The sequence below is a fragment of the Phalangium opilio genome, unplaced genomic scaffold (assembly GCF_054372755.1).
Source record: "Phalangium opilio isolate 3A_F unplaced genomic scaffold, DU_Popi_V2 ptg001662l_1, whole genome shotgun sequence".
Lineage (NCBI taxonomy): Eukaryota > Metazoa > Arthropoda > Arachnida > Opiliones > Phalangiidae > Phalangium > Phalangium opilio.
In genome coordinates, this window is record NW_028324260.1 from 801,036 (window position 1) to 814,681 (window position 13,646).

General features: G+C 40.9%; 2 protein-coding genes and 6 non-coding genes across 8 annotated transcripts; all 8 read left to right on the forward strand.

Annotated features, from left to right (window-relative positions):
* The first annotated feature begins 61 nt into the window (after positions 1-61).
* Positions 62-143, forward strand: TRNAS-GCU (transfer RNA serine (anticodon GCU)). Its single transcript has one exon. It is a non-coding gene; the product is annotated as a tRNA-Ser (tRNA).
* Positions 144-1,464: 1,321 nt separating this feature from the next.
* On the forward strand, positions 1,465-1,546 carry TRNAS-GCU (transfer RNA serine (anticodon GCU)). Its single transcript has one exon. It is a non-coding gene; the product is annotated as a tRNA-Ser (tRNA).
* A 1,042-nt stretch (positions 1,547-2,588) lies between these two features.
* On the forward strand, positions 2,589-2,670 carry TRNAS-GCU (transfer RNA serine (anticodon GCU)). The gene has a single exon. It is a non-coding gene; the product is annotated as a tRNA-Ser (tRNA).
* A 1,321-nt stretch (positions 2,671-3,991) lies between these two features.
* TRNAS-GCU (transfer RNA serine (anticodon GCU)) lies at positions 3,992-4,073 on the forward strand. The gene has a single exon. It is a non-coding gene; the product is annotated as a tRNA-Ser (tRNA).
* Positions 4,074-5,115: 1,042 nt separating this feature from the next.
* On the forward strand, positions 5,116-5,197 carry TRNAS-GCU (transfer RNA serine (anticodon GCU)). Its single transcript has one exon. It is a non-coding gene; the product is annotated as a tRNA-Ser (tRNA).
* Positions 5,198-6,104: 907 nt separating this feature from the next.
* Positions 6,105-6,186, forward strand: TRNAS-GCU (transfer RNA serine (anticodon GCU)). The gene has a single exon. It is a non-coding gene; the product is annotated as a tRNA-Ser (tRNA).
* Positions 6,187-6,923: 737 nt separating this feature from the next.
* Positions 6,924-8,360, forward strand: LOC149583063 (uncharacterized). Its single transcript, XM_089864093.1, has 4 exons — positions 6,924-7,079; positions 7,140-7,257; positions 7,920-8,152; positions 8,217-8,360. Exons 1-4 carry the CDS (start codon positions 6,924-6,926, stop codon positions 8,358-8,360), a joined length of 651 nt encoding a protein of 216 aa, XP_089720219.1.
* A 440-nt stretch (positions 8,361-8,800) lies between these two features.
* LOC149583064 (sentrin-specific protease 1-like) lies at positions 8,801-9,601 on the forward strand. The gene is made up of 4 exons (XM_089864094.1): positions 8,801-8,896; positions 9,117-9,275; positions 9,376-9,453; positions 9,518-9,601. The coding sequence occupies exons 1-4, from the start codon at positions 8,801-8,803 to the stop codon at positions 9,599-9,601; spliced, it is 417 nt and encodes a 138-aa protein (XP_089720220.1).
* Positions 9,602-13,646: the final 4,045 nt, after the last annotated feature.

The following is a 13,646-nucleotide window of genomic DNA, read 5'->3' on the forward strand; positions in this document are numbered from 1 at the left end:
TTTAACCGGATTGTTTTAGTCACAAATTCAGGCAAAATAATTAAACCAGTTTTAAGACGAGGACGGGGTGGCCGAGTGGTTAAGGCGATGGACTGCTAATCCATTGGGCTCTGCCCGCGCGAGTTCGAATCTCGCCTCCGTCGTTTTATCCGTTTTGTTTTGAACAGAAATGCAGTCAAAATGATTTAACTCGTCTAAATCGCGGAAGGGATGGCCGACGGGTTAAGGCGATGGATTGCTAATACATTAAGCCCTAAACACGCGAGTTCGAATCTCGAATCCGTCGTTTTAACCGGATTGTTTTAATCGCAAATTCAGGCTAAATAATTAAACCCGTTTTAAATCGAGGACGGGGTGTTTAAGGCGATGGACTGCTAATCCATTGGGCTCTGCCCGCGCGAGTTTGAATCTCGCCTACGTCGTTTTATCCGTTTTGTTTTGAACACAAATGCAGTCAAAATGATTTAACTCGATTAAATCGCCGAAGGGATGGCCGAGTGGTTAAGGCGGTGGATTGCTAATACATTGGGCCCTAAACACGCCAGTTCGAATCTCGACTCCGTCGTTTTAACCGGATTGTTTTAATCACAAATTCAGGCAAAATAATCAAACCATTTTTAAATCGAGGACGGGGTGGTTAAGGCGATGGACTGCTAATCCATTGGGCTCTGCCCGCGCGAGTTCGAATCTCGCCTACGTCGTTTTATCCGTTTTGTTTTTAACACAAATACAGTCAAAATGATTTAACTCGATTAAATCGCCGAAGGGATGGCCGAGTGGTTAATGCGATGGATTGCTAATACATTGGGCCCTAAACACGCGAGTTCGAATCTCGCCTCCGTCGTTTTAACCGGGTTGTTTTAATCACAAATTCAGCCAAAATAATTAAACCAGTTTTAAATCGAGGACGGGGTGGTTAAGGCGATGGACTGCTAATCCATTGGGCTCTGCCCGCGCGAGTTCGAATCTCGTCTCCGTCGTTTTATCCGTTTTGTTTTGAACACAAATGCAGTCAAAATTATTTAACTCGTTGAAATCGCGGAAGGGATGGCCGAGTGGTTAAGGCGATGGATTGCTAATACATTGGGCCGTAAACACGAGAGTTCGAATCTCGCATCCGTCGTTTTAACCGGATTGTTTTAATCACAAATTCAGGCAAAATAATTAAACCCGTTTTAAATCGAGGACGGGGTGTTTAAGGCGATGGACTGCTAATCCATTGGGCTCTGCCCGCGCGAGTTCGAATCTCGCCTACGTCGTTTTATCCGTTTTGCTTTGAACACAAATGCAGTCAAAATGATTACACTCGTTTAAATCGCGGAAGGGATTTCCGGGTGATTAAGAAGATGGATTGCTGATACGTTGGGCTCTAAGCACGCGAGTTCGAATCTCGCCTCCGTCGTTTTAACCGGATTGTTTTAGTCACAAATTCAGGCAAAATAATTAAACCAGTTTTAAGACGAGGACGGGGTGGCCGAGTGGTTAAGGCGATGGACTGCTAATCCATTGGGCTCTGCCCGCGCGAGTTCGAATCTCGCCTCCGTCGTTTTATCCGTTTTGTTTTGAACAGAAATGCAGTCAAAATGATTTAACTCGTCTAAATCGCGGAAGGGATGGCCGACGGGTTAAGGCGATGGATTGCTAATACATTAAGCCCTAAACACGCGAGTTCGAATCTCGAATCCGTCGTTTTAACCGGATTGTTTTAATCGCAAATTCAGGCTAAATAATTAAACCCGTTTTAAATCGAGGACGGGGTGTTTAAGGCGATGGACTGCTAATCCATTGGGCTCTGCCCGCGCGAGTTTGAATCTCGCCTACGTCGTTTTATCCGTTTTGTTTTGAACACAAATGCAGTCAAAATGATTTAACTCGATTAAATCGCCGAAGGGATGGCCGAGTGGTTAAGGCGGTGGATTGCTAATACATTGGGCCCTAAACACGCCAGTTCGAATCTCGACTCCGTCGTTTTAACCGGATTGTTTTAATCACAAATTCAGGCAAAATAATCAAACCATTTTTAAATCGAGGACGGGGTGGTTAAGGCGATGGACTGCTAATCCATTGGGCTCTGCCCGCGCGAGTTCGAATCTCGCCTACGTCGTTTTATCCGTTTTGTTTTTAACACAAATACAGTCAAAATGATTTAACTCGATTAAATCGCCGAAGGGATGGCCGAGTGGTTAATGCGATGGATTGCTAATACATTGGGCCCTAAACACGCGAGTTCGAATCTCGCCTCCGTCGTTTTAACCGGGTTGTTTTAATCACAAATTCAGCCAAAATAATTAAACCAGTTTTAAATCGAGGACGGGGTGGTTAAGGCGATGGACTGCTAATCCATTGGGCTCTGCCCGCGCGAGTTCGAATCTCGCCTACGTCGTTTTATCCGTTTTGCTTTGAACACAAATGCAGTCAAAATGATTACACTCGTTTAAATCGCGGAAGGGATTTCCGGGTGATTAAGAAGATGGATTGCTGATACGTTGGGCTCTAAGCACGCGAGTTCGAATCTCGCCTTCGTCGTTTTAACCGGATTGTTTTAATCACAAATTCAGGCAAAATAATTAAACCAGTTTTAAGACGAGGACGGGGTGGCCGAGTGGTTAAGGCGATTGACTGCTAATCCATTGGGCGCTGCCCGCGCGAGTTCGAATCTCGCCTCCGTCGTTTTATCCGTTTTGTTTTGAACACCAATGCAGTCAAAATGATTAAACTCGGTTTAATCGCGGAAGGGATGGCCGAATGGTTAAGGCGATGGATTGCTAATACATTAAGCCCTAAACACGCGAGTTTGAATCTCGCATCCGTCGTTTTAACCGGATTGTTTTAATCGCAAATTCAGCCAAAATAATTAAACCAGTTTTAAATCGAGGACGGGGTGGTTAAGGCGATGGACTGCTAATCCATTGGGCTCTGCCCGCGCGAGTTCGAATCTCGTCTCCGTCGTTTTATCCGTTTTGTTTTGAACACAAATGCAGTCAAAATGATTTAACTCGTTTAAATCGCGGAAGGGATGGCCGAGTGGTTAAGGCGATGGATTGCTAATACGTTAGGCCGTAAACACGCGAGTTCAAATCTCGCCTCCGTCGTTTGAACCGGGTTGTTTTAATCACAAATTAAGGCAAAATAATTAAACCCGTTTTAAATCGAGGACGGGGTGTTTAAGGCGATGGACTGCTAATCCATTGGGCTCTGCCCGCGCGAGTTCGAATCTCGCCTCCGTCGTTTTATCCGTTTTCTTTTGAACACAAATGCAGTCAAAATGATTTAACTCGATTAAATCGCCGAAGGGATGGCCGAGTGGTTAATGCGATGGATTGCTAATACATTGGGCCCTAAACACGCGAGTTCGAATCTCGCCTCCGTCGTTTTAACCGGGTTGTTTTAATCACAAATTCAGCCAAAATAATTAAACCAGTTTTAAATCGAGGACGGGGTGGTTAAGGCGATGGACTGCTAATCCATTGGGCTCTGCCCGCGCGAGTTCGAATCTCGTCTCCGTCGTTTTATCCGTTTTGTTTTGAACACAAATGCAGTCAAAATTATTTAACTCGTTGAAATCGCGGAAGGGATGGCCGAGTGGTTAAGGCGATGGATTGCTAATACATTGGGCCGTAAACACGAGAGTTCGAATCTCGCATCCGTCGTTTTAACCGGATTGTTTTAATCACAAATTCAGGCAAAATAATTAAACCCGTTTTAAATCGAGGACGGGGTGTTTAAGGCGATGGACTGCTAATCCATTGGGCTCTGCCCGCGCGAGTTCGAATCTCGCCTACGTCGTTTTATCCGTTTTGCTTTGAACACAAATGCAGTCAAAATGATTACACTCGTTTAAATCGCGGAAGGGATTTCCGGGTGATTAAGAAGATGGATTGCTGATACGTTGGGCTCTAAGCACGCGAGTTCGAATCTCGCCTCCGTCGTTTTAACCGGATTGTTTTAGTCACAAATTCAGGCAAAATAATTAAACCAGTTTTAAGACGAGGACGGGGTGGCCGAGTGGTTAAGGCGATGGACTGCTAATCCATTGGGCTCTGCCCGCGCGAGTTCGAATCTCGCCTCCGTCGTTTTATCCGTTTTGTTTTGAACAGAAATGCAGTCAAAATGATTTAACTCGTCTAAATCGCGGAAGGGATGGCCGACGGGTTAAGGCGATGGATTGCTAATACATTAAGCCCTAAACACGCGAGTTCGAATCTCGAATCCGTCGTTTTAACCGGATTGTTTTAATCGCAAATTCAGGCTAAATAATTAAACCCGTTTTAAATCGAGGACGGGGTGTTTAAGGCGATGGACTGCTAATCCATTGGGCTCTGCCCGCGCGAGTTTGAATCTCGCCTACGTCGTTTTATCCGTTTTGTTTTGAACACAAATGCAGTCAAAATGATTTAACTCGATTAAATCGCCGAAGGGATGGCCGAGTGGTTAAGGCGGTGGATTGCTAATACATTGGGCCCTAAACACGCCAGTTCGAATCTCGACTCCGTCGTTTTAACCGGATTGTTTTAATCACAAATTCAGGCAAAATAATCAAACCATTTTTAAATCGAGGACGGGGTGGTTAAGGCGATGGACTGCTAATCCATTGGGCTCTGCCCGCGCGAGTTCGAATCTCGCCTACGTCGTTTTATCCGTTTTGTTTTTAACACAAATACAGTCAAAATGATTTAACTCGATTAAATCGCCGAAGGGATGGCCGAGTGGTTAATGCGATGGATTGCTAATACATTGGGCCCTAAACACGCGAGTTCGAATCTCGCCTCCGTCGTTTTAACCGGGTTGTTTTAATCACAAATTCAGCCAAAATAATTAAACCAGTTTTAAATCGAGGACGGGGTGGTTAAGGCGATGGACTGCTAATCCATTGGGCTCTGCCCGCGCGAGTTCGAATCTCGCCTACGTCGTTTTATCCGTTTTGCTTTGAACACAAATGCAGTCAAAATGATTACACTCGTTTAAATCGCGGAAGGGATTTCCGGGTGATTAAGAAGATGGATTGCTGATACGTTGGGCTCTAAGCACGCGAGTTCGAATCTCGCCTTCGTCGTTTTAACCGGATTGTTTTAATCACAAATTCAGGCAAAATAATTAAACCAGTTTTAAGACGAGGACGGGGTGGCCGAGTGGTTAAGGCGATTGACTGCTAATCCATTGGGCGCTGCCCGCGCGAGTTCGAATCTCGCCTCCGTCGTTTTATCCGTTTTGTTTTGAACACCAATGCAGTCAAAATGATTAAACTCGGTTTAATCGCGGAAGGGATGGCCGAATGGTTAAGGCGATGGATTGCTAATACATTAAGCCCTAAACACGCGAGTTTGAATCTCGCATCCGTCGTTTTAACCGGATTGTTTTAATCGCAAATTCAGCCAAAATAATTAAACCAGTTTTAAATCGAGGACGGGGTGGTTAAGGCGATGGACTGCTAATCCATTGGGCTCTGCCCGCGCGAGTTCGAATCTCGTCTCCGTCGTTTTATCCGTTTTGTTTTGAACACAAATGCAGTCAAAATGATTTAACTCGTTTAAATCGCGGAAGGGATGGCCGAGTGGTTAAGGCGATGGATTGCTAATACGTTAGGCCGTAAACACGCGAGTTCAAATCTCGCCTCCGTCGTTTGAACCGGGTTGTTTTAATCACAAATTAAGGCAAAATAATTAAACCCGTTTTAAATCGAGGACGGGGTGTTTAAGGCGATGGACTGCTAATCCATTGGGCTCTGCCCGCGCGAGTTCGAATCTCGCCTCCGTCGTTTTATCCGTTTTCTTTTGAACACAAATGCAGTCAAAATGATCTAACTCGTTTAAATGGCGGAAGGGATGGCCGAGTGGTTAAGGCGATGGATTGCTAATTCATTGGGCCCTAAACACGCGAGTTCGAATCTCGCCTCCGTCGTTTTAACCGGATTGTTTTAATCACAAATTCAGGCAAAATAATTTAACCAGTTTTAAATCGAGGACGGGATGGCCGAGTGGTTAAGGCGATGGACTGCTAATCCATTGGGCTCTAAACACGCGTGTTCGAACCTCGCCTCCGTCGTTTCAACCGGATTGTTTTAATCACAAATTCAGGCAAAATAATTAAACCAGTTTTAAATCGAGGACGGGGTGGCCGAGTGGTTAAGGCGATGTACTGCTAATCCATTGGGCTCCGCCCGTGCAAGTTCGAATCTCGCCTCCGTCGTTTTATCCGTTTTGTTTTGAACACAAATGGACTGCTAATCCATTGGGCTCTAAACACGCGTGTTCGAACCTCGCCTCCGTCATTTCAACCGGATTGTTTTAATCACAAATTGGAATTTTGAAATTGTACTTTCCTGGCGTTTAGGATATTTTACCCATAAAGCCTTTCGAACTTTTCATTCAACATATTCAGTTTTGTTTTGCACCTGAAATTCCCCTGTATATATAATATTTATTGCGTTATTGTTCATATAAATTGTGTATTGTGTATTCGATGTAGATTTGAAATTGTAACTCCTGAAGATGGCCAGTGGGGAGTGTGTAATCTAAGGGCTAATCATTGCACTGGACTTGTGGGAATGGTTGCACGAAAGGTACAATATATTTTTAGTTAAATAGAGGTAAACAAATAGGAACTGGTTAATTAATCGGTTTACTCCCCAAAAACCTATGTTGGATTATTGCAATAACGAGATAAGTATCCTTATTCGACTCGTGGGTAAGCTTATAATGCCAGATATTTCGATAGTTTATCTTGCCTTATCTTTCGTACATCATTCCTCTAAATTTCTAATTCCACCACCATGATTAATGTAAAGCTATTACAGTTTTAGAATTATAGTGACTTGCTAATGGCTTGAGATATTTTAACGATTTGGGAAGATTCATTTTCCTTCGATTTAATTTTTAACTTAGATTTTAACGCTTTAATCATTGGTACTTTCACAGGAATCTAGAATGGCACATTCAACATTAACTTTATCGCTGGATCGCAAACCATTTGTTGATTTTTCATATCCGTATTTCCAAGATGCAGTGACGTTTGTTACTAAAGCACCCAGCGTTAACAGAGTGACCAATACGTTCTTTCTCTTTGAACCTTTGAAAACTGAAGTATTATCCCATTAAGTTAAGGATCAATTCTTATTATAAATAAATTTTTCTTTCTGGCAGGTTTGGATATTAATTTTATCATTCTTGGCGACGATAATTTTGCTAATCAAATTTGCAACTTGGTCGTCCAAGGAAAATAACGTTTTCTGGATTATTGTGAAAATAACATTACGTCAAGGTTAGAATACCAATCATGAGTAACAAGTTATTCGAAAAAGAATAGTCTTCAATAGAAGTTTCTCTTTTAATTCGAAAGAGCGTAAATGATTCGATCAATTACTTTTTATTGCGTGTAAGGCCTATTTTCAATGCAATTGGCGTGTTATGGTAGAAAATTCAAATTATCGTCTAGTGCCACTGTGCAAACTCTTATCGGTTTACTTTATCCAAGGAGAATGTATAAGAGAGGAGACTCTGAGTCAGACAAAGGCACGTAGCACCTCGTTTCTAAAACGGTTCTGTGCCGTTCCCCGGTTACCATGGTTACCGCTACCCCCACCCCCCACGGCAAGAGAGTGTACGATCTGGCGCATGCGTTCATGCCTCCTTGCTCTAACCTCATGAGTTTGTTTATAATTTTAAATAACCCTCGTTTCCAACAACAATCACGTGACGCATGGCTTTACCAACGGCATGCGCGTGACTGTATGCGGTATCTGCCCCGTTTTTTAACATCCCCCCTTTCCAGAACAAGTCTGTTGTAAATCCTCCTTGCTTCATCACTTGTATCTTCTTTATTATTGTAGATGAACGCGTAATTCCTATTTGATATATTCCTTATTTTTAACACCCGTTCGATTAACAAAAGAAAATTTTCTCTGACATTCTGTTTAAAATAAGGAATTCAAAGTACCGAAGATCAATGGCAATCAACGAGTTTGATCCTTCTCATTAGCACTATTTTATTTTTCGGAACTTTGGAATCTTTTTACGGGTCTTACTTGACTTCGACTACGAGTTTGTCTCCCGTCGCTTTACCAATTGACACCTTCGAACAAATGGCTCAATTAATCAAATCACAAGGTTACGTTGTCAGTTCGGTAGAAGGCAGCGCTCTCCAGTACAGTATTATGGTATGATATAGCAGAGTGCAGGAAAACTTGTATGTTATCAATTCAAATCACCCTTTAAATTTAGACTTCCGACATCGACTATTTTAACTTATTCGCTAATTCGTCTGAAAAAGGCGATTTCAAATTACCAAAAACGCCAAAGGAAGGGTTAAATTTAGTTTTACAAAAATCGTACGGTTTTATTATGCCGAAAGACACTCTGGAATGAACCATCTTGGACATGGGATTGCCACCCGAAGCCTTTCACTTTGCCAATGAGAATCTATTCGTCGAACAATTTGCCGCCGCTTTTCATAAATCGTTACCGTGCAAAGATGAAATCGATAAATGGTGTGATCTTATTTGACTTTCACTTTCTTTGCCTTTACTTGAACTAACCTTGTTTTTAGGTTAAGTATTTTATCGTGTTTAGGATTGATACAAAAATGGGAATCCGACGATTCAGGATTTTTATCGACGAATAGAAATGAAACGGAAATTAAAAGGAGTGACGAAACAAATTACATCAAAATGGACGATCTCAAATTATTATTTTAAATTTTAAATTTAAATGATAATGTAAATTTGTAGTTTCAGTTTTAAAAATGGTTTTAAATAATAATAATAATAATCTTTTATTATAAACAGATAACAAATTATTTCAACAAAATGTTAATGACACGTGGGAAAGAAAAGAATTACCCAGCGTGTTTCGCTTTCGATACTTTCTTCTACCCGAGGCTATTTAATTCTGGCTACGATACTGTGCGTGGGTGGACGAAACTAGAAGATATTTTTTGTTTCGATCTTCTTTTGGTTCCTATCTATCTGAATGTGGAAAAGCAGTGGTGTTTAGCGGTATGATCCGTACTATAATGTTTACAAAAAATATAAATATATTTACTTTTTCTATATTTACTTTTTCTATATTGTTTATAACTTATAAGAAATCAATTTAATGTAACGTCTTTTATTTTTATTTTAGGTGATCGATTTTCGTGAACGAGAAATCCGATACTACGACTCTATGGGAGGAAGTAATGATGCGTGTTTGAAGGCGTTAAAAGATTATTTGGCGAAGGAAAGCTGGAATAAACGTAAAATTGAACTTTATACGAGCGATTGGAAACTAGAAACAGTTAAAGTATTGCATTATTTTTTATTTTTATATATTTATTGTTATTTAATTTTGCGATTAATGTTGATCAACTCCATGTTATTTCTAGAATATTCCACGATGAAAGAATGGCTTTGATTGCGGAATGTTTATTTGCAAATACGCCGAATATATTACGCGAAATGCTGAAATAACATTTACGCAAGTAAATATTAAAGTTTTATTTACTACATTTAAATATTAACTTATTAACCTATTTTATTTTGCAGAGCAACATGCCACGTTTCCGACGACAAATGCGCTACGAAATCTTAAATAAAACGTTGTTACCAAAAAACTTAGATTTAAAATAAACATTTTCTTAGTAATTTATACTAAGCCTTGGTCATTAACCCCCGATTCCTTCAATGTGTCACGTCGCTAGCACTATGACTTTTGAAAATTTGGCGGGAAAGTTGGGCTGAATGTTGGTCCATCGTAGCGGGGATAAGGGAGGTGAGATGGATTGGACAAAAATGAAGATGGCGGGGGGTCCTAATTTGCGGATAAAATTTTTAAAAAACTTGAGGATACTTCTTGTACAGAACCCCTTCGGTAGGCGATTGCCCAGTGCTGCCGCGTAGAGCCATTAAAAACTAGCTTCTATTTTTAAGAAACGGGGAGCGTCCTTTCACGGAGCTGTATTGTAGGAGTAGAGACTACACATAAGCGTACTAGCGCTACGCGCGCAATTTTCGCGCATATCCGAGCCTATGTAAACAATCTCTGACGTCACCTGTTTTAAAGAAGGCGTCGTTTTCTTCTTTCCCCGGGCTTAATTCTTTGAATGTTTTCAAATATTATAGTTAATATAGGTAAATAGAAATAATAGTAAAAATAAAAATTTGAAATAAGATTCGCGAACGCTTGAGAAACTCCCGTCACCCGGACTCCGGAGTCACTCGATACACGATACAATTTCGTCCAGTATGACCGTACCTAACCGCTGAGGATGCTGGGAGGACTACGGTGCTGGGCCGTAGGTGGGGGGGGGTACAAAGGCAGCGCTATAGGTATGCGGGGTTTCCACTCCATTCCCCTCTCTCTTTCCTTCGAGATTGTAGGCAGAGTACTGAATATGAAACAGCAAGCTATTTTATATCGTTAACCGTGCGAATGTATTGAAAAAATTAAGTTAATAATAAGTGCTGTATAATTACTTTAACCGAAGCTTTAACATGGCCCAAAATATGTCTATGGTAGAGTCACGTGTAGACGGGTTGTTCCGTTAATCCGTTACTCATAGTGGGTGTGCTACCACGAAGCTAGGGGGGAAATACTGTGACGTCAACATTGGGTCCCGAATTTGTATTGCCCAAGCTGACGATGTCTCGCGACTGCCAATATGGTCGCCTGAAAATAAGCTAAGAGATAAGAGCGTCTGACGTCACTACAAAGTTCGTGGTAACACCGTGGATAAAAAACGCGCGTGAGGTTGAAATTTGTTTTCACTCTACAGGATAGGCAACTCCCTATCTCTGGCGACGGCTTATTCCGTATATACTCTGGTAAAAACATCGGTTGTCAGCACGCGCATATATATTTTTCTCTATGGAACGTAGCCTCGTACGTACCGACAAGAGACAAAAAACTTGAGGATCTTCGGGATTTAAAATAACCGCTAGTTTTTTTTTAGCTCGAGTGCCCGGACCTCTAGGCCTTAGTTTCAAATACGCGCAGTAGGCTGTAGGTAATTTCACGCGTATTTGAAACTAAGGCCCAGAGGTCCGTGCACTCGAGCTAAAAAAAACTGGCTGGTCCGGAAGTTTTTTATCTCTTGTCAGCACGGGTTATACTAGATTACGTAAAAACCTAGCTTTGCCGATCCTATATCGTGAAAACAAATTTCCTCACGCGCGTTCTTTATCCGTGGTAACACGCTATAGTGACTAGAGTGGTATATAGACCGAGTGAGGAAAGGTAAAGCCCCGCCCATTTTGATATATATCATTCATGCGTTTTATAATAGCTTCGCACATGCATTTAATAACTTCGGCTTGATCATTTAAAAGCTTGAAGTGAAATCTCATATAACTAAATTTCTCGTTCAGTTTCCCTGCCTCGGCCTTTGTTAGAGTGAAGACGCTACCATCCTCGAATACTATATTCCCCTCCATAACGGTTATTTTTATTTTCAAGTTCAAGTGACGATAATTACCCCAGTCGCCAGTTTCCATAGCTGAATATATCTCCGTCCACTCCTCCATAAATTCCTTCAAAACGTCTTCCGAGATGGTGAGAATAGTTCCGTCCTTTTTTGTCAAAAGTAGGCTTGGCTTGTATGCATTCACCCCGAAATCGGCAGAGCATTCATCCCCTAGTCTAACGCGGCGTTTATGCGGTAATCTAAAACCCGATCTCCGGCATTGGTGGACATTCTTGCTACAGGTCTTTACTGTTTAAAAGGTTACAACCGAATGATCTTTATTGCGAGATTTTCTTGATAGCGGGGTTGATATTTAGCCTGAGGGTATATTGGATCTTTTTTTATTGTCCTTAATTGGCCACCGACCAGGTGGTTTAGGACCTTAAAAGGGGGCGTGGCTAAACCATTTGCATTGTTATCAATGGAATCTGTATTTAGAGTGATTTATGACTAGCCCAAACGTCTTAAGACATTCCATCGGCTTTTTATTTATTCGTAACCACGCTCAGTTTATTGCTTTGTTAGTTGGTGACTCTTCCTACCACGAAACATTTAATTGATTCAAGGTGTTTGCCCCGAAGGCATTATCGTGACAAGTCTCTACATGTTTAAGATATTTTTGTTGCGTTATCCGAAATTGAGGTAATATTTTTACAATACCAAAATGCAAATTCAACTAGAAATACAGTTACGAGGATAAAAGTAACTGCCACTATTTTCCCTGGCTTTGAAAGAGCTTCGCGAATTAACGTCTGCTTAGTAACAGCATCCATTTTAATCTAAACTAATACTAAATTTCATACTAATAATACTTAACTACAAGGGATTTATATAAAATACATTCAAAAGTTATGCTGACTACTTCTAAAATACACATGAATATTGATTAAAATACTGGAATTTATATAATACTACCTCAAAAACACCAATTTTACCATGCACAAGTGGCTTATTAGAAACTAATACTGACTTTCATACGAGTAATACTAAACTACAAGGGATTTATATAAAATACATGCAAACGTTATAGCTGAATACTGGCTAAAATACACATGAACTACCTAAAAAACACGAATTTTACCATGCACAAGTGGCCTATTAGAAATAATTACTGAACTTCATACGAATAATACTAAAGTACACATGAATATCGACTAAAATACAAACATTGTTATGATGCAAAGTAAAAGATACCATTTTTTTATGAAGCAAAATATGATTTGCATCAACTATGATGCTTCCACAATTCTATTTCATCTCGAAAGTCACTGCTGTAGCTGATTTAAATCTCTGGTGAACCATCTGTCCACTCGTAACACGAGCACAAGTTCTTAATCCGGTATTTAAACTCACCACACAGAGTACAAAGGTTTCGCTCGTCAAGAAGATGTTTTAGCTCTTTATGAGTCGACATACGGATAAGATTTTTAGATTGAACTAAAACACAACGTCTAAAGTGCGCACAGTCAAGTGATGTGCACAAATAATTTAATTGGTCGCAGTCAGGCACGTCTTTTAAAGTCCCATCACAATGAGGGCAGTGTAGATGACCCGTACGTGGCATGGGGACATACTCTAGTTTTTTGAGGTTTTCATGAACATTTTCGGCCATACCGAAAGAGATGTGGTCAGATGAATGAAATATACCGGAATATTACTTATTATGCTAAAAAACTTACCGATCTTAACATTTCCGAGTAAAGTATACACGAATATGGCTAGACTGTCTCATATGTTTTCTATTTAGCACATTTTAAGGGACATTTTTACCAAAACAAGAATTACATATTCCGTAAGGTGCATCGGAGGAAACACGTGATTTCTTACTAGCCTTGTCACCAACCTTTCTCTCCAGAGTTCGGAAGTGAAATGACTCTCTATAGTTTACAAAATCCCCTTTTGGCCACCCAGGTTTGTGTTATATGACATTAAGGGGGAGGAGGGGGTCGAATATGGTTCATAACAAAAGAATTTATCCCAATCTGTTTTTTGCTTATACGTAAACACGTTCAGACGTGTCGTAATGGCTTTTGGGGGCGTGGTCGAGCCAGTTGTATTGTTAGCAATGGAATTTATTTTGTCCTTTCTTTAATTGGACCACCCCCCAGGTTTTATTGCATTGAAAAGGGGGGGCGAGGGTACACCTTTATCCCATCTGTGTTTTAGTTATACTTAAACATGTCCTTGCGTGTCTTAATGGCTTTGGGAGGGGG

What these genes read in the sequence shown, in the direction of transcription:
- LOC149583064 (XM_089864094.1), top strand. Translation starts at nt 8,801, where the DNA reads ATGTTAATGACACGTGGGAAAGAAAAGAATTACCCAGCGTGTTTCGCT. An exon ending in GGAAACTAGAAACAGTTAAA is followed by an intron (nt 9,276 to 9,375) that starts GTATTGCATTAT and finishes CCACGATGAAAG; the next exon opens with AATGGCTTTGATTGCGGAAT. An exon ending in CTGAAATAACATTTACGCAA is followed by an intron (nt 9,454 to 9,517) that starts GTAAATATTAAA and finishes TTTATTTTGCAG; the next exon opens with AGCAACATGCCACGTTTCCG.
- LOC149583063 (XM_089864093.1), top strand. Translation starts at nt 6,924, where the DNA reads ATGGCACATTCAACATTAACTTTATCGCTGGATCGCAAACCATTTGTT. An exon ending in TTGAACCTTTGAAAACTGAA is followed by an intron (nt 7,080 to 7,139) that starts GTATTATCCCAT and finishes TCTTTCTGGCAG; the next exon opens with GTTTGGATATTAATTTTATC. An exon ending in GAAAATAACATTACGTCAAG is followed by an intron (nt 7,258 to 7,919) that starts GTTAGAATACCA and finishes GTTTAAAATAAG; the next exon opens with GAATTCAAAGTACCGAAGAT.